The sequence below is a fragment of the Oreochromis aureus genome, linkage group 18 (genome assembly GCF_013358895.1).
Source record: "Oreochromis aureus strain Israel breed Guangdong linkage group 18, ZZ_aureus, whole genome shotgun sequence".
In the NCBI taxonomy this organism is placed as follows: domain Eukaryota; kingdom Metazoa; phylum Chordata; class Actinopteri; order Cichliformes; family Cichlidae; genus Oreochromis; species Oreochromis aureus.
In genome coordinates this window covers 713,643-734,366 of record NC_052959.1, presented here as the reverse complement: position 1 = coordinate 734,366, position 20,724 = coordinate 713,643, and the positions used below count along the sequence as shown (strand labels likewise).

At 41.4% G+C, this 20,724-nt stretch overlaps 1 protein-coding gene across 5 annotated transcripts in view; it reads right to left on the bottom strand.

Moving 5' to 3' along the window:
- Positions 1–20,724, bottom strand: part of LOC116319973 (cadherin-6-like) — a 65,323-nt gene that overhangs the window by 11,850 nt on the left and 32,749 nt on the right. For all 5 annotated transcript variants that reach the window (XR_004199417.2, XR_005609089.1, XM_031739468.2 and 2 more), the window contains 5 exons: positions 14,067–14,240; positions 13,481–13,668; positions 12,497–12,747; positions 11,714–11,850; positions 7,164–7,285 (listed from right to left, as the gene is read on the bottom strand). Coding sequence is in view for 3 of the 5 variants with exons in the window: in XM_031739468.2 (XP_031595328.1) it covers positions 7,164–7,285; positions 11,714–11,850; positions 12,497–12,747; positions 13,481–13,668; positions 14,067–14,240 (872 nt within the window). In the remaining 2 variants the exon portion in view is untranslated. The remainder of the gene's footprint in view (positions 1–7,163; positions 7,286–11,713; positions 11,851–12,496; positions 12,748–13,480; positions 13,669–14,066; positions 14,241–20,724) is intronic.

Here is a 20,724-nt window from a genome sequence, read left to right as displayed (position 1 = left end):
CTGCACTGTTGCCTTCTGGTAGTTCGATCCCCTCAGTTCTGACTACCTTTCCTCTCTTCGTTACCATCTGACTGTACTTCTCCAATCTGAATGACATTCCAATGTCCTTGCTGTAGATCAGTGAATCGATGTCTCTTTCACTTGTTAGATCAGCTGGTTAGTCTCTGTAGTACTGCATTCACATCATCTAGTATATCCTCAGAGGGTACTTCCCTTTGGATCATGGTCAAGCTTGAAACATGGATCCTCCATAGCCGGTTACCAAGACTATGTTTCAGGTCAGTTCCGCTCACACCAATGATCGTTCTTCCATCGCACTTGGGACTTGATTAGCATGAGGGGTCTAGCCTAGGGACTCTTACTGGATACAGACGCCCTGGTGGGGAGTCGAACCCACGACTCCTGTTCCAAAGGGGTGTAGTCTTATTGCGTAAAGCTGTATACACACACATATGTGTACCCGTATGTGTTGAGCCTGGGTAACTGCTGTTGATCCACAGGTGCAGTTAGTTATTGTGACTGCATGTGTGTATTTTGTTTAACTAGTCTTATTTTATTGAATGAGAAATACTAGCTGAGAGATTAAAGGCTTTAATACAGATTAGTGGCTGTACTGCAAACGTGCACAAGTGCAACAAATACAGCAAACAAAGGGTCTGGGGGAAGCACTGGAGGATCTGTGTGCAACAAAAATCAATGATTAACATTGATGGAGAGATGAATAGGCAGAGGGATTAAAGGATGAAAGTATGGCAGAATCACGTAGTTGTAAGAAAACCAGTGGCAGCAAAATCTGAAAGATTTTAGTTGCTCGGAGGCTCTTGACTGATGAGCTCATTTGCAGACTTGTAGGAGTAAATCCTGCATTTTCTGCATCTGAGGCTAAATCTCAGGTGGTTCCTGTAGCCAGTCAAGCTGTTTACTTGTACTCACGTACTAGCTTTAGGCAGTCTTTGCCACAGTGGGTAAAAATGACCTCCCAGCCCATTGTTCCTCAGTGGTGCAAGTTTCAGTCATTATACAAATGTCCCGTTTATAAGGTTGGAAACCTGCAGTCAGCTGAGACTGAAGTCACTTCAACGAGTTACAAAACATTTCTCTCGCTGAAAACATCCAGATGAACAGAATCAACTTTGTGGGAGACTTGGATCTAGATTTGTTGTGCTATATTTAATGTGTGTGTGGATGTGGATGTGGGCACATACAGATTTGTGACCCTGTTAACTCTTGTGTGATGTTAGATGTCCAATATGGCACATCAGCTTAAGTCAGTTTCTCAGCTGCAGAAATGTGCACACGCCTTATGCCACACTTTAATCACTAATACATTTGATACACACACTGTGTGATAAATCATATCGAGTGTAGTAGTACAGTTACATCTAGTACTGCATAAAACATTCAAATTCATTTTTTATTGAGAAAACATAATAAGTCTATACTAAATGCTAAAGTTAGTCCAGTGGTTGGGGGCACCGGTGCTTCCAAACAAGTTATTACTATACATGGCTGTGTAACATGCCAACATTATAATTGTGCATGTTTACTGATCAAACCCAGTTCAAGTGTTGCTGTCATAATAAAAGCTGACTTCATGCAATCACAGTGCTCTTCTGTTCTATGCTAAAAGGGGATTATGAGCTCAGTCTAGCCCTTCTGGAACTTTTCATGTCCTGCAATTTACTCATAAAAGCACATCACTGCACATAAGTACAGTGCCACCTGCTCTGGGCAGCACAACCTCTGAGAGGTTTGGAAGGCCGGTCCACACTGAGCTAGTGTCATACAACATGCCTGCTATGAGGATCAAGCAGCATTTCAGCACATATCTGTGTATTGCACTCATAGTTATGTTTTTATCAGCAGCTTACAGGACCGACTCCAGAATTTGTTATTTTTCATAAACAGCTGATAAATCTGGACAGCGTAAACACTCATCACATTTCTGTTACCATCCAAGGACACACTGAGGATCCGCTCCCTCACTTTAACTGGCAGCATGAACTGGGCCTATCATGTCACTTGCAGCTGAGACCATCTGATATCACTGAACATTGCTGACCAACACATCAGGAAACAGTCTGATGATGAGGCAGACTGTAAACAAGCCAACTGTCTCTCCAGATGATCTCAGTCGTACTGAGAGGTCAAAATGAAAATGACTGAAATGTTCATCATTTAAACAGAAAACATGTGAAACATCATGTGACAGGAAGTGTGTCTGTGATTTTTCTACTGGTTTCTTTTTTCATCCCAGTCAGTTATTAAAACCTCTCATGATCTGATGTGTATTTTTCTTTCACTTGTTTTCAGAGTAGAAACTTTTGTGATTTAGGTTTTATTCCATAACCAGCATTTATTTTTTGTGCTCACATTCAAGGACCTTTAAAGAAGCTTACTCAGTAGCTACAAGCACACAGTGTGCATGCAGTGATTGTTATGAGGACTGACAGAACACTGACAAATGAAAAGTGCTTAAACACTACGCCCCAATCATTCCCTTCAACACAAGCCAAATATCAGCGCTACAATAGGAAACAACTATGGAGCCAGAGCCTATTTTAGTGCTTGTATGGGATTATTGTGTTTATTTCAAATCTTTCAGTGCGGCTCATCCTGTTTCACCTCTGAGACCCTGCTGGGTCACTTGAGGTAATAATTAGCAGCTTTTCTACATCTCCTCTGCAGTCATGTTAATCAGAGAATGTCTCTGAAAATGACCTGTGTTTACAGCAGGTTGTAATGAAATAACTGACTTGTTGTCAGTGTCTGAGCTTCTCTTCTACGTTTGTTTCCTGGTCTGTTATTAACAATGAAAACAGTGTAAAATAGTCAGATGGCTGAGTAAAAACACACATCACCAGCAGAGGTTAAATCAAAAGACCCATTCTCTGTGTGCACACAGGGGCGTCTTTGCTGCCGTGACCATCACACTGACAACAATCACTCACTCACAAGCCAAGACAACCAAGCTTCACTACTAGCAGTGAACATGAGCCAAGACAGCTACCTGTCTCTGTCTTTGTTCAAATACAACCACAGACTGTGTACAAAAGACTGAGGCAGTTTCTGAGTCCCAAAGATAAAGAAGTGCCTTAAACTTCTGTTCTGGAGAGCAGGGGGGACTGTTTGGAAAACCACCCTTTGATTCATGGCTTTAGTGAAGATTTCCTGATGAAACCAGTCACTCAATCACTAGTTTCAGGTTCGTAGCCATTCCTTGGTTTCACAGTCAGATTACATCACACCTTCACTAACCAATGTCGCCATCATTACAGCAACATCTGTTTTATATAAAAATTAGGCAGAGTTGTAAGTTGTCATTTTCATTTCATTTTGGATGCTCACTATGCTGTACAGCAGAGTATGGTGACTGTTTTTCTTGGTGATATCGCATTCACACAGAAACATAATCTGCAGTTTAAAAAGTGATAAAAACATACATATCGCACGTTATTGCAATACTCATTATACTGCAAAATATATTTTTTTAAACGCAGGAATATCGTATCCTTGTGAAGTATTTTGATAATATTGCATCGTGGGTCTTGTGAGTCCCTCTAACACTTGCATTATTTCACCAGACTCAAAGTTACTAACCCCCCTGACAGTCTATTGTGTGTCCTTTGTGCTGTCTCACGTCTCCTGAACAATCCCAGCGCATTCCTCTATGGTGAATCTCTGACGCTGCTCCACATGTGACGGTCTGCTGCCATGGACTGTGGTCTTCCGTTTGTTTCACAGGTTTTCAGTGGGATTCAATATTCACATGTTTCAGGGCATTTTATTAAAGCGACCCAGTTTTGCTGCTGATTCCTTGGAGTTTCCTCTCAGTATTGTCACAGGTCCTTCTTTCTTATGTTTCCTTTCACCTTGATGAGATTCACGATTCCAGACACACTGAAGCGTCCCCACAGCACTATACCCCTCCACAGCATTTCACTGTGGGCATGGTGTTCTGCTCCTGCATACCTGTCCCACTCACTAATGTCTTAGCACTTAGTCTTTAGACGCATCTCTCTTGTTTCCAGAGTGTTTGAAAACCTTCGCATCCCACCTCTGACAGGCTTGTTCTGTACTGTGTGGCTCTCCTGTTGTGTGAACATCAACAAGTCTTTTTCACAAGTTTCAACTGATTTGTTTTGTTTTTGCTATGATGCTTCTCAAACGATAGCCTTGCTAAAGTCTTATACTGTGTGTAATCTGGAAGATAACCATCAATTTTAATGTGATTTTAAACATCAAACCACATCATTGCACAGCAGCAGTTGGTGCTGCAACTCAACAAAAAGGTCAGATGGCTAATTTTAAAAAAAAAAATTCTGTTTTTGTGTGCAAATAGAAATAATTTGTGCTCTTTAAAGAAACAATCCCTCGCTCTGTTTAAAACGCACACAGGAAAATTTTGACAGAGATTTTAAGTTTCATAATTATGTCCTCATCTATACAGTTTAAGTCAGGGGTGTCCAACTTCAGGCTTCGAGGGCCGGTGTCCTGCAGGTTTTAGATCTCACCCCGGGTCAACACACCTGAATCACATGATGAGTTCGTTACCAGGCCTCTGGAGAACTTCAGGACATGTTGAGGAAGTCATTTAGCCATTTAAATCAGCTGTGTTGGATCAAGGACACATCTAAAACCTGTAGGACACCGGCCCTCGAGGCCTGGAGTTGGACACCTGTGATCTATGTCTACAACTGGCTGAGTGCTGAAATGACCAACCTCTTCATTTAGATTCAACTAGCTGGGATCTGAGAAGTTAAACGTTTCACCACTCAGCACAAGCAACAAGGCAGGGATCAAGTAGTATTTCATACTCTGCATACTTTGAAGTCAAAGTAGGTCTGTGCTAAAGATCAGGCAGCAGCTGTACTTTTAACTAGAGATGGCACGATACCACTTTTTTATGTCCGATACCGATATCATAAATTTGGATATCGGCCGATACCGATATGAATCCGATATAGTGTGTTTTTTAATCAATAAAACTGTTTTTTTAATATCTTGATGCATTTTGTATAAGTTCATACTCAAGTTTAAATAAACAACAACACTAAAGCTATTCTGTTATACCTGTATGTAAAAAATATACTGCACCCAAAATATTTCATAGTTCAGCAATACTGATCAATCTAATGCTACGTTCACACTGCAGGCGAAAGCGCATCAAATCCGATTTTTTCGCCCCTATGCGACCCGTATCCGATCTTGGTATGACAGTGTGAACGGCACAAATCCGATATTTTCAAATCCGATCTGGGTCACTTTCGTATGTGGTCCTGAATCCGATACATATCCGATGTTTTAGAAAGCGACTGCTGTTTGAACGGTCATGTCGCATTAAATCCGTCTTTTATGTCACTGACACAAGACAGACGCCAATTATCAGCGCCGGAGAAGCGCCCGATAGGACATCGCGAACGATTTCTTGCCATCCGGTGAAACTGTTGGGAAGACAACGTTGGAGAAATGTGAACATTTTATTTTTACTGTATTTTCTGCAGATTCTGACAGAAACCTGCAACTATCCTTTGAAGCACCGCTCCTCTAAAACAGCAAAAGGATCATTATTAGGTTATTTGCATTATTATGTAAATAACAAAATAACTTAAAGCAAAAAATTTGGAAACATAAAGTCCGAAGTCTTTATATTAAGGGCCATCAGTCAAACAATATTGTTTGCTCTGGGTCTAAACAGAGCGCGCTGTGTGTGACGTCTTCTTTTATGCGCATGCGGGGACGCTTTGAGCGCTCACACTAGAGCGCGTTTGATGTCGCATTTTATTTGTAGTGTGAACAAGCAGACAAAAAAATCAGATTTGATCAAAAAATCGGAATTGAGCATTAAGACCTGCAGTGTGAACGTAGCCTAATAAACTTAAACCTACTCCATCCTCCCTATTCTGGTATTTTAAAGAGTACTTAGCAGAAATATTAAGCAACCTAACTAATAGGGTTGCAAACTCCCAGCAAAAAAAAAAAAAAATAGGGAACCACCCCCCACCCTCCACCTCATGATGCTTAATCGATGTAATCAACTTTAATTTGATGCAGGGTGAAAAAAAATGCACAGAAACAAATTATTTTTCAAGAATAATTAAATAGATTCAACATCTTTCTTCAACAGAATTGCAGACTGCACAGATGGTACCTTCCCAAAGGAAAAAGTACTATAGCTTACTAGGGTATATTAGACTTAACAGTTACTATATACAGTAATGGACTTCTATACATTTTACATCAGATTAAAACTTTGGGTGTAAGATTCAGATAATTATTTATTAAAAGCTAGACATTTTAAATGAGAATAAGAAAGAAAAGTATGTCTTTGTGCCCCTTTTCCTGTTCATGCCCTATCGGCCCCTGGCTGCACTTTGCTAGATCCGCCCCCTGCACAGTTACCAGCCGTCAGCTACGTGAAAAGGATCCTGGTGTAGAAAGTAATATTAAATAAATTCTAACAACAGCTTATCAAGCTTAAACGTGCTGCTGTTGTTCAGCCGCTGGTTTCCTCTTTCTGGTGCAAAGTGGGCCAAAAACGAAGAAGAGAGACGGACTCGCGACAGAAAAGCCGATCAGCTGATCGTTAAGCAGTTTCACGATTGAAGTAGCAGCAGGAGAGGGAGGGAGAGAGAGAGGCAGTCACTCCATATATCGGTTGTTAAGCTTAACGTGGGAACGCTTTACAAACATTCAGAGATGAACTTACACACTTGCTTTACTTCTCTCTGGGATAACTTCCTCGGAGATGAAATGCTGGTTTGGTAGCGAGGCTACAAATACACACAGCCGCTCTATCACTGAGCACACTGCTCCGACGTGCTACGGTTATGAGCCGAGTTACGCCGTGTGGCAGGTTGTGTGAGGTGCTTTTTTGATATTTAATGGATCGGATTACATTTTTTATTTTTCGCCGATATCCGATCCAGTAATTTAGGTCAGTATCGGACCGATACCGATACATAATATCGGATCGGTCCATCTCTACTTTTAACCAACACTATTTGTTTTTGATTTGAAGTAGTGCTAGTGGTGCAGAGTGTAGAACAAGTCTTTGATTGGTTGAAGGACAGCTCTGGGACGGCTCTGGTCTGATCAGGTTTTGAAGTCAGTAAGATGCCACCAGAGCACACGGTGAGCTAACACATGAAGTATGTGCGTACCTGGCCGACCTTGGTTTTCTCGCAGACAAAGGTTTCATAGACAGTGGCAAACATGGGAGCATTGTCATTGATGTCCAGCAGACGGATGTAGACACTGACGCTGCTGCTCTGACGGGGATTATCTGGAGGCACAGAAAGCACAAAAACATCTGTCACTTTGGGGTTTTGAAACTTTTGTAGTACCTTCACAACCTTCTGTTTGTAACATCTTCCACTGAAGCTTCACAAACCTTACAGTCAAAGTCAAAGTAAACTTTATTGTCATCTCTGCTATATCCAGTGCAGCATATAGAGAGACGAGGCTCTCGTTATATCAGTGGAAAAAAAATGAATAGATAGATATAAAAAGGAGAAGAAAATAAATAAATACACGCTTAAAAGTTACAATTAGAATTTACAGTTTTGGGTGGTTTAAAGTGACCAGTGTAGCAGCTTGTAAACCCGGAGTAAAACAGATTGTCCATGGTTGGATCAGGTCACCTGAAATCATCGTTTAGTTATGTTGCAGTAGGCCGAGGCTGCTGGGGGCTTCCCATCATGCACTGAGAGTTTTTTTTTTCGTTCACTTTTCTTCGCTCACCATGTCTTAATACACTACTTATACACTGGCTTTAATCTCAGGCTGTATTCCTCCCCTCTCTCCTTATGTAGATAAAATCTAATTGAATTCAAATGGTGCCTTGCTTAAAGGCACCCTAACACTAGCTGAGGGGAGATAGAACTGTCAGTCATCTGCTGTTTATTTTTCCATTTTCCTTTTTTACAGGTTACTGATCCCAAACTGGTTCTGTAACCTCTAAACTATCAACATTCAAACTGGGAATAGTTGGTCATGCAGCTTTGGCAACATGTGTCAGCTCACAGCAGGAAACCAATCAGATTTCACACGTGTGCCTGAGACAAACTGTGTAAGCTGAGGTTATTCAGGCCATGTCCACACTAATACGTCTTTGTTTGAAAACGCATCGTTTTCTCTCCATTTTGGCCTCCTGTCCACACGGAAACGGCGTTTTCAGCCAAGGAAAACGCAGCGTCTTGAAAACGCTCTCCAAAGCGGATACATTTGAAAACGCCGTTTTCACGTCGCAGTGTGGACAGCGAACCCGGAGCCTTTTCGAAAACGATGACGCATGTTAGTCATATGATGCAGTAATGTGACCAATTAAACTGAGACAGCGGAGGCCATTACACAGCAGTTGTTTTGTTTGCTCTCAGCTTTGACAGCCCTATTAAAGAATAATATCAGTCTGTACATGCTCCAGATGGCTTTTCTTCAAATTCTTTAACTCTCACTCGCTTTTGCAACTTTGTACTTTTGTGTTACTCGCAGCAACAACTCCACCTCATTGTTAGTCCATTTAAAAAACTCTGTGCTTTTCCTCGACATTTTGCCGCGACGTTTCAAAGAGCCGGAAAGTAAATAAACGGCAGACAGAAATGAGGCAGGTCGAATAGTCTTGCGTTTCACACATGCGCAGGACTGGAAAGTAAGTGTTTTCGGCCATTTCAAAGTGGAGGCACAACTCTGTGAAAACGACTGAAAACAATAGTGTGGACGCGGAGCGCTTTCAGACGAAAACGCCGTTTTCAAATTTATCCGGGCTAGTGTGGACGTAGCTTTAGATTTAATGAAAGGTGAAAATTTTATCAACATATGAGGAGGATTTTAAAAGTCCTCCCATGATTAGAAGTAATGAGACACTGTAAGACTGTAACAGCATCTATAACAGACACTGAATGGGGCAGGTGGGCAATATTTATATACTTATTATGTCTTCAGAAAGAATACACTTAAAAAAAAATGACACTCAGAATGCAGTTGGACCACAGTCACTAAGAACACCATTGGTAACACACTACGTTAAATTCTGCAGTACCTGCAAGGTCCCCCTGTTCAGGGGCGTAATTTCCAGGGGGGTTGGGGGGGTTATTACCCCCCAAATAATCAGACCCAACCAATATAACCTCCCCAATAAAATTATGAATTATCTTGCATAAAAAGGCTGTTGATTTTCTTTACTCGTTTCAGTTATTACCAGCAAAATAGTTGCATGTTTAAACATCTGGCAACTTACCCAGATTCATTTATTTATTTATTTAGACAGAGATCTTGACCCCCCCAATGTTCAGCACAAAGTTACACTGATGCCCCTGTTCAAGATGTCACATATACAGGCATGGGAACTGGTAAATGGACTGGTTCGGGCAAGGGCAATGCACTTCTTTGAGTTCCAAAAAGGAGAAACCTTTGGATACAAAAAGAGATTTTTTTTAAAATGGCCAGAATTGTTGACAGTTGCTTGACGTTGAATGCAAAAGTTCGGCTGTTGATTGTAAAACTTTCTTACAGTTGGAATAGAAAAGAGACCCAGTGTTTTTAAAAATATTTGGGGGGACCAATAAAAAAGCTACATTTTGACATTGAAGCCATCTTGAATAAAAGAACAACCTTTAAATACTCAGACCCTCACATAGCTTCAATAAAGATAATCAACGTTTTTAGTCTTAAACTTGCCATTGAACATCTAAATGATTGAGAGAAGGTTTAGGAATAAGTGTTGTTTATTCCTATTCTTTGGTATCAACTCAACCCGCCATATTTGTAGGAATAGAAATACTGAGCATGACCCAAGGTGTTGCTCTTGACACAGGATTGAGGGACCAACGGACGGTCCCATGTACACTGAAAAAAAGGCCATATTGGATTTACTTGGACATTGGTTGCACACAAATGTTTTGTTTTGGCAGAAACTTAGACTAATGAGTTAACAACAAATGAGTCAACACAACTTATTCATATTCAGTAAACCTGTGCATTTTGTGTTCAGAAAACGCGATTGAAACATGTTTAGATGAAGTAAGTTGAGCTCTTGGAATATTTTAATCCTTCACAATTTTGTCATTTTATTCCAACACTATTCAATAACTTTTAGCCCAATACTACTTGGTCACTTAAATACTACATGTTGTCTTCATATTACATAATGTTCAACAAAGTCTAGAGTCTGGTTACCATAAAAATTGAATGGATCTACAACAACTACCATCCTCCTATCTTTATCCTGGTTGCAGGGGGGCTGGGGCATAACCCTGAAATGATAGGTTACAAGGCAGGGTACACCCTAGACAGCTCACCAATCACATAGAGACAAACAGCCATTCACGCCAGATTGTGATTTTGAACCCAGAACCTTCTTACTGTGAGGCAACAGCACTAACCACCATGCCACCGATCCAGGCTTATCAAAAGGGGGAAAGTTATGATTTCAAGGCTTGATGCAGAATTTTCTGTATGTTTTCATCCTTGACAGGTTAAACCACAATAAATAGCAATAGCATACATGTGGTGTGTGTGTAGTTGTCTGCCTCTTATAACTCCTGCAGTTTGAAATCTCATGTGATCTTGTTAATTTCATGAGTCCAGCAACTAACCACTCTTTCTAGATTGTATCAGGTCAGGTCTAACCCTACAAATAAGGTTGTTGAATTTTACACAGATCCTACATGATTTAATTACATTCAAGACAGAAACATGAAATATTTGTGTTCAAATTACAAGTTAGACATTTGTAATGTAACAACCACCCAATTTACTTTTTTCAGTATACCAAAAGAAGTAGAGGCGGCTGCTCGACTTGACTGAGATGGATGCCTTCCTGAAACCACGATCCAAAGCGTGCGAGACTGAAATCCCGTGCAGTGTCGCGGGATTTAACATTGCTATATCATTGACTTACTTCACTCGAACATGATATGAACAATTTAATCTAGCCTCTCTGCATATTATGTAGTTTCTACACTATATAGTTACACTTAACTTTAAAGCATGAGGCACTTGTGTTAAATACACGCAAGATGTTTACATAAATCTAAGAGCTGGCCAATCCCTTTTTTTCAGTGTACCATAAAATCAGCAATGAGAACCACCTTCCCTCAGCCACAGTGCTGAAGACAGGTCATGGATGGGTCTTCCAGCATGACAATGGCTCAAAATATAGAACCAAGACAAATGAGTGGCTAACATTAAGGTTATGGAGCGGCCTGGCCAGTCTCCAAACCTCAGTCTTATGGAAAATCTGTGTTGCTAAGCTGCAGCCAAGCAACATAAAGCATTTAGTGAGTTTCTGTAAAGTGGAGTGAGCCAAAAACCCTCCTGGTGTGTGTGCAGGCCAACTACATAAAATATCTTACCGCTGTGCTTTTCAGCAGCGGTTTCTCCACCAGGTACTAAGTCATACTTTGTTTGAGCATTGAATATTTATTTCACCCAATGACATGCAATTCATCTCTTAGTGTTTTGTAATGCGTAATATGTTTTTATGGCTCTTTGGTAGATATTATGTCTCTCTCCATTAAAATGAGAGCAACGTGTTCATTTATTTGTAAATGTGCAAACCTTCCATTCAGAGTACTATACTCAGGGGTCTAATTCTTGTTATTGAACTCCCCCCATGCAAGACTGTGCTGTACTCCCTGACCTCTAACAGCTTTACTCTTTATCAATATATCACATGAGCAGTGCAGAGAGTCCCAGACCCTACTGGACTTACTCAGCTCTGTGGCAACAATTGAAATATTATGCCAGGCAGTCGTCTCTCTGTCCAGGCTTTTGAGCAGGAACACAGATCCATTCATTGGATATACGTTGAAGAGGTGGCCCCTGTCAGTGCGACGGTCGATGGAGTAACTAACAAGTGAGACAGAGAGAAGGTGAGAAAACGTTAAGTTGAGTCAGGCAGTGGGATGAACTATAGCCTCCTCTTTATCCGTGCAGCGCAGTAGGGAGCACAATGGATCAATCTCTTATGGAGGGAACCAGGTAAAAGTGTCACACTGTGCAGATATGTTAAAATCCAAAGTCTTAAAGCTATTAAAGGTACAATAAACATTGCATTAGTCTGTGCCCCAACTGCTGCAAAAGCTTATTTTGCTTCCCACAGCAGTGATAATATGCTACTATACCAGTAGCCAGAGCATGCTGTTTATATGCTGTATTACTTACACAAATGTTTCAATGGCAGCCTGTGAATGTCTGACAATGAATAACAAATACTGGTTGCCATAGAAACAAAACGTGCAAAGATTAATCCTAATTAACCTTTGTGTTCTCTAAAGTTGGACACATTATATTTAGAAATAAATATTAACTGAGTCATCTTTTCCTAATTAGATTAGATCCAGTTTTTTTCCTGTACTTGTTTGTTTGGTAAGTACAAAAATGCCAGCTGTGACATATGTTACTGTTTCAACCGTTAATCATTTTAAAACTGACATTATATCATTTCCTTTTTTTTAGCTCCTGTGGTTGGAGTAGAAAAAGACATTTGCCTTACTTGACAATGCTGCGAGCTCTGTCGGGGTCCATGGCGCTGACTGAGCCCACTACTGTGCCCACCGCAACATCTTCTTTCACCTCATACAGGTAGCTGGCTTTTTCAAACACAGGCGGCTCATCCACATCATCCACGGCCAACCGAACCGTAGCCATGTCTTTTGGGCCTGAAGACATGAAGCGAACATATTCCTGGGTGTTCTGGACCTGGAGCTCTATCGTGTATGATGGTTTCTTCTCATAATCCAAAGGCTGCAAAGGCAAAGAGAGAGCCAGTGCTTTCAGCAATGATGTCTTTGGAAACATAAAACCAGCCTGAACATTAGTTGGCAATGATCAATGTCTACTGAGACCAACAAATACATGTAGACAGATAAACGAGACGACAGCGTGAAAGATACATAAACATACCAGCCAAGAGATACAGTGTATACAAGCGTGGCATGGTCAAATATATCTGCAACAGCAGCATGTCCCTGCTGTGGTGATAGTGGGTCAGAGGTTTGTCACTAAAACAGAATTTGTAAGTATCAATGTTGATACACACACTCTGTGAGGAACACACACATTTAGACAACACGGCAGCATGAAGAGCTGCATTCCTGCTGCAAAGGCTGCAGCTTGGGGTTGTCAGGCTAAAGAGGATAATGTAGTTACGTTCATCTGTCAAGCATGGGCTTTGTATATTTAACAGAATGTGTAAAACAGACTAAGTTAGCAGGACACAGTGCTAAGTGTGAGCTCTGATCAATTAATTTCAATCGAACCAATGATGTGAGAAAAATATCAATATAAAATAAGAAGCCAGTATTATTTAAAAGTGGCCAAAGCTATGGATATCACATTGTTTACAAAAATACAGTTTGACTCATGCTTTACCTTTTCAGTACACAGCGAGCGTTCTCTATTGGTCTTTTTTATAACATCATTTTACCCCTAACGCTTCAAGTCCAGCTTTTAATGTTTACTGTTTAGTTCCTCTCACCTTTCTGACAGTGATGAGTCCCTCTTGTGTTTCTTTGTCAGTGGAGATGTCAAACATTTCCATCCCGTCACCGCTGATGATTGTGAAGTCCATCTCACTGTTCTTTCCAATGTCTTTATCGGTGGCTTGAATTCTCCCAACGATAGAGCCGGACTTGGATGATTCAGGAACTCTGAACTGGTATATACCTGGAAAACAACACTAACAGTCAGCTCCATCACATTGGTGGGACTCACTCTGGTGACTGAGGTCACCAGACCTCAATTCAGTTTGTCAATTGATATGAATGTTTTTCAGGAGAATTATGGCTGCAGAATAATTCTCTCAATTGTGCAGGACAAAAACATTTCAGATAGAGTACCAAACCCTGTGCAAGAATTAAGATCTGATAAAGGGATTTACAGGATTCTTGAAAGGCTTTAAACGAGATACAGACAGCTGACAACATTAAGGAAAAACCTGAATACATCCTAAAACATATAGTTAGGGCCGGATCAGGTGACCCTGAATCCTCCACGAGGTGTAGGCTGCTGGGGACTCCCATTCCTCATATATACTCTGTGCTTCGTCTGTGCTGCTGTCTTACTCTGAGTGAAGCGGGGAGGGTTGTCGTTGACATCAGTGAGAGTGATTTTAACCACAGTGCTCCCGGTCAGGCCTCCTCTCTGTCCGCCCATGTCCTTGGCTTCAATCACCACCTGGTAGTGCTCCCTCTGCTCGCGGTCCATGTCACCAGGACCCAGGGCTGTCCGGATCACACCTGAACAAAAAACAAAATAGGCTGTAATCTAAATTCATGTTCAGTCATTTTGTTCTTACTTTGCTGCACCTTCATCTTGCTGTTGTGAATTAATATGCACGTCTTCAGATGTAATATGGCTTTATTTTTATTCCTGTTCTGGGTGGAGGAGAAACAAACCAACCATCTGTGGCACACCAGTTTTCCTTTTGTCATGATCTGAGTTTTTAGGATATTTTCGGGGGAGTTAATCATTTTTTGATTGATTTTGTATTATAGGTCTATGTTCCCTGTTCTCCACAGGCTTCTGTTTATCCCACAAAGTTGATGCTGTTCAACTGGACGTAGCGTCATTCAGTGGGCTGGTTTCAGTCATTGTGCAAATGTCCTGTTTATAAGGTTGGAAACCTGCAGTCAGCTGAGACTGAAGAAGTCACCTGGATGAGTGACAAAACGTTTCTCCCACTGAAAATGTCCAGATGAACAGAATCAACTTTTTGGGATATACTTACCTGCTTCCACACAGACTTTTCCATAGTTGGGGAGGTAGAGCACGTCATCTACTGATTGGAAGGTTGGTAGTTTGATCCCTGGCTCTCCGTAGTCTGCATGCCAAATATCCTTGGGCAGTATAATAACCCCAAGTTGCATCCATCGGAGTGTGAATGGTAGCATTTAAAGCATATAAGGAAGTGCTTGTGTACTCCGGGAGAGTATGAAAAGTGGTAAGAATCAGTCCATTTAGAAACGTCTCCTGTGGAAGTCAATCCTGTCTCCGTCTTTATTTACCTCTCTGTCTTCCCAGCATTGTCTCTATTTAGTGGTATGAAGTTTGTGTGTCTCAGTCTTGATTTCAGTGTTTATTTCCTGTTTTATTTTGATACTTCCTTGTCCTGTGTGCATTATGTTCAGTTTTGCTTCCTCTGTCTTGTTGCTCCTGATTAGACCCTGCTGTGTTCACAGCTGTCTCCACTTCACTCTCCTGTGTATTTATTAGAGATGGACCGATCCGATATTACGTATCGGTATCGGTCCGATACTGACCTAAATTACTGGATCGGATATCGGCGAAAAATAAAAAATGTAATCCGATCCATTAAATATCAAAAAAGCATCTCACAAAACTTGCCACACGGCGTAACTCGCTCATAACCGTAGCACGTCGGAGCAGTGTGCCTCAGTGATAGAGCGGCTGTGTGTATTTGTAGCCTCGCTACCAAACCAGCATTTCATCTCCGAGGAAGTTATCCCAGAGAGAAGTAAAGCAAGTGTGTAAGTTCATCTCTGAATGTTTGTAAAGCGTTCCCACGTTAAGCTTAACAACCGATATATGGAGCGACTGCCTCTCTCCCTCTCCTGCCGCTACTTCAATTGTGAAACTGCTTAACGATCAGCTGATCGGCTTTTCTGTCGCGAGTCCGTCTCTCTTCTTTGTTTTTGGCCCACTTTGCACCAGAAAGAGGAAACCAGCGGCTGAACAACAGCAGCACGTTTAACCTTGATAAGCTGTTGTTAGAATGTATTTAATATTACTTTCTACACCAGGATCCTTTTCACGTAGCTGACGGCTGGTAACTGTGCAGGGGCGGATCTAGCAAAGTGCAGCCAGGGGGCCGATAGGGGCATGAACAGGGAAAAGGGGCACAAAGACATACTTTTCTTTCTTATTCTCATTTAAAATGTCTAGCTTTTAATAAATAATTATCTGAATCTTACACCCAAAGTTTTAATCTGATGTAAATGTATAGAAGTCCATTACTATATATAGTAACTCTTAAGTCTAATATACCCTAGTAAGCTATAGTACTTTTTTTCCTTTGGGAAGATACCATCTGTGAATTCTGCAATTCTGTTGAAGAAAGATGTTGAATCTATTTAATTATTCTTGAAAAATAATTTGTTTCTGTGCATTTTTTTCACCCTGCATCAAATTAAAGTTGATTACGTTGATTAAGCATCATGAGGTGGAGGGTGGGGGTTCCCTTCCTTTTTTTTTTTTTGCTGGGAGTTTGCAACCCTATTAGTTAGGTTGCTTAATATTTCTGCTAAGTACTCTTTAAAATACCAGAATAGGGAGGATGGTGCAGGTTTAAGTTAGGTAAGGTTTATTAGATTGATCAGTGTTGCTGAACTATGAAATATTTTGGGTGCAGTGTATTTTTTACATACAGGTATAACAGAATAGCTTTAGTGTTGTTGTTTATTTAAACTTGAGTATGAACTTATACAAAATGCAGCAAGATATTAAAAAAAAAACAGTTTTATTGATTAAAAAACACAATATCGGATTCATATCGGTATCGGCAGATATCCAAATTTATGATATCGGTATCGGTATCGGACATAAAAAAGTGGTATCGTGCCATCTCTAGTATTTATTGTCTCAGTCTTCCCGTGTGCATTGTGTCCTGTGTTCTGTGGTCACTTGTTAGTCTAGTCTGTGAGTTAACAGTTTTGAGTCTCACCTAAGCTATTTTGTCTTATGCATATTGACTCCTTAAGTTCAGTAATAAAGCTATATTTAAGTTTACATTTGTGTGTTTGGGTCCCACCCTGCCTGCCACACAGCGAAACCTGACACTCTTTTTTAAAGTCAATACATAATTAGTTTTAGAGCCAAAATCAATCATATTACAGCACTTATTATCTGTCTCTAAACCCACCTTTAAATCTTTTAAGCTGGCATCTAGATTTACAGAAACATTATGGACACGGTTCTGTTTCAGTGTACACGGGTTGAAACAGGAAGTTATTTACTCGAAATGCGCAAAGTTTAAGATAAATGTCTCCAGTTCTATATGTGAGGAAAAAGTGAGACATATAGCCTCAAAAGAAACAGTCTTAAAGTTGACACTAGCTCTTAGGTCCTTAGACTTCAGTTCTTTCTAATGACCAGCAGGGGACTACTGTGGTTGCATCCACATGTGCACGTGCATTAGGGTACGTTTGAGTGTGGGACCATAACAGTGTGTGCAGTATTCCTCGGTTTTATAGTCATATCCATCACATTTTTCACATCTGCCTACAAAAAGCTAAGATGGGGACCCACAAAATGGTCAGCTTAAAGACTTTAAACTGGCACTAAGGTGATGTGTTAGTGACAAAGTTTTTTAAATTAATCTGTGGCACTTTGAAACATGATCTTTTGATTTTTTGTCAGGGTTTGTCTCTCAGTGTTGTACTAGTACAGTGAGTGTGTTTGATGGTTAAAGTTGTAAAGTTAAAGCTGTGAACACTACCTTATTAGACTAACGCTGAAATGAGTCTTCTTCTTTGGTTAAAGTTTTATTATGTTAATATGTCACGCTGTAAGGATGCAACGTTCTCATTATAGCTAAACTGGTACTGTAGTGTTCCAGAGTGTACTGAATGAGGAATGCACTTTCTTCATCTTTAAATGGAAAAGATAAAAACATATATATGTAAAAAACATATATGTATATATAACTGCTTTAATTTTCTTTGTTGGAACACACCCTCCGGAGGGTGTGTTCCAACTACAGGGGGATCACACTCCTCAGCCTCCCTGGGAAAGTCTATGCCAGGGTGCTGGAAAGGAGAGTTCGTCCGTTAGTCGAACCTCGGATACAGGAGGAACAATGCGGTTTTCGTCCCTGGTCGCGAACACTGGACCAGCTCTTTATCCTCTCAAGGATACTTGAGGGTGCATGGGAGTTTGCCCAACCAGTCTACATGTGTTTTGTGGACTTGGAGAAGGCATTCGACCGTGTCCCTCGGGTGTCCTGTGGGAGGTGTTGCGGGTAGTATGGGGTGTCTGGCCCATTGCTACGGGCCATTCGATCCCTATACAACCGTTGTAAGAGTTTGGTTCGCATTGCCGGCAACAAGTCGGACTCGCTTCCGGTGGGTGATGGGCTCCGCCAGGGCTGCCCTTTATCACCGATTTTGTTCATAATTTTTATGGACAGGATTTCTAGGCACAGCCAAGTGGCGGAGGGCTTTCACTTGGTGGCCTCAGAATCTCATCTCTGCTTTTTGCGGATGATGTGGTTCTGTTGGCTTCATCGGGTGAGGGCCTCCAGCTCGCACTGGAACGGTTCGCAGCCGAGTGTGAAGCAGCGGGAATGAGGATCAGCACCTCCAAATCTGAGGCCATGGTTCTCAGCCGGAAAAGGGTGGAGTGCCCACCCGGGTCGGGATGAGTTCCTGCCCCAAGTGGAGGAGTTCAAGTATCTCGGGGTCTTGTCCGCGAGTGATGGGAGAAGGGAGCCGGAGATCGACAGACGGATTGGTGCTGCGGCTGCAGTGATGCGGACGCTGCACCGGTCCGTCGTGGTGAAGAGGGAGCTGAGTGTAAAAGCGAAGCTCTCAATTTACCGGTCGATCTACGTCCCCGACCCTCACCTATGGCCACGAGCTGTGGGTAGTGACCGAAAGAACGAGATCGCGGATACAAGCGGCGGAAATGAGCTTCCTCCGAAGGGGTGGCTGGCCTCTCCCTTAGAGATAGGGTGAGAAGTTCGGCCATCCGGGAGGGGCTCAGAGTAGAGCCGCTGCTCCTCCACATCGAAAGGAGCCAGTTGAGGTGGTTCGGCATCTGACAAGGATGCCCCTGGGCGCCTCCTGGGTGAGGTGTTCGGGCATGTCCCACCGGGAGGAGGCCCAGGGCAGACCCAGGACGCGCTGGAGAGATTATATCTCTCAGCTGGCCTGGGAACGCCTTGGTATTCCCCCGGATGAGCTGGAGGAGGTGGCTGGGGAGAGGGAGGTCTGGGCTTCTCTGCTTAGGCTGCTGCCCCCGCGACCCGATCTCGGATAAAGCGGATGAGGATGGATGGATGGATGGATGGATAATTTTCTTTATGTGGGAGGCACAAAAATGTGCAAAGGGAAGTTGCAGTAAGCTTTCAATGGTAGTTCTTTTTGTTTATTTAAAAAAAGATGTATTGTTTAAAATTATGATATGAAGCTGCAGCAAAAAAGCTCATCATAAGCTCCCTGACAACCTTTTAATTCACACTGTGAAGAATATCCTAGAAAAAGAAGAAAACAACGACCACAGCTGCACCACATCCAGACTATGATCGCTGTACTATTAATTTAACAGAACACACAATGTGTTCATTTGGATTGTTTGTGTTATCTGCAACTCTCCATGTTTGGATCACCTAAACACTTTTTATTCCTGTGCCTGTTGTTGAGTGTTAGCACATGTTTATATTATGATATGGAAAATAACGATGAGGAACCCAAAGAAGAAAATTGATCAGCTTAGATCAGATTTAAATGTTTATTTCACTCATTTATATCTGAACACTTTACAGAAATTATTTGTTATTGGGGTCTAAATAAGTAATGTAAGAAGTCATTGTTCCTGAAATGTAAGGCTGTCCATAAATATTAATCTGTGTACCTGTTGTGTGGGTTTTGATGCTCCAATAATTCTACTAAAATGATTCTAATGATTCTTCTGTAAACATGTTGCTCATTAGTGACTTTTTCATATTTCGCATATTTTCATTGCCCACATTACACTTTGTGTAAATTAAGACTGATTTTAGGTAATAAAGAACAACCATTATGTTGAATTTATGAGGATATAAAGTATCAGTATTTGGACATGACCCGCACACCCCCACCCACTCACTCATTTTAATTGTGATGGCAGCTCATTTCCTACAGTTTACACAGCTTGTGTGTCCACAGCTAAGACAACATGTGGCATGTCTGTATGAAAGTTGTATAATGTCAGAGCTCGTGAAAAAGGCCCAGAAGACAAACCCCCAAATGTCTTAATGGCCAGTCCACATCTGACAGTCAGGACTAAATAGAAGTATGACAGGACTCACACAGTCTATTTATATCTCACTGAATCACAACAGTCGCCTCCTGGCACTTTATACCTTTGAAAAGTAAAGACCCCACAAATTTATCAGCTTTCTCACATTTATCAGTTCTTACTTACAGACAGGCAAAAGTTAATGATCCCATTGTGAAATACACCACAAATGCTTCTAATGATCTGAATTACTTGCAGAAGGTCTTTAACTGCATGCTCACATAATATTGTGTGGCTGTAGCTCAGGAGGTAGCGCAGGTCACCTACTGATCGGAAGGTTGGAGGTTCGATCCAGGCTCCTCCAGTCTGCATGCCAAGTGTCCTTGGGCAAGATACTAACCCCAAGTTGCTCTCCGATGCGTCCATCGGAGTATGAATGTGTGAGTGTAGTTAGAAAGTACTCAGTATAGAGGTAGTGCTTGTGTGACTGGGTGAACGTGGCGTGTTGTATAGAGCACTTTGAGTACTCCGGGAGAGTAAAAAAGCGCTATATAAGAATCAGACCATTTATTGTGCCTGTCACTGCAAATATTTCATTCTGAGCCTTTTAAGAACTAGCAGGTCGATCTGATCTGCCTTTCCTCTCAGTAACATTGCACAATAGGTATATATTTTGCAATTCATTGTATCTATAACAATATATTTTAGTGAAGCTCTATCAGACCAAAGATATTTACATGAACTTTACAGTGCCGTGCAAGAACA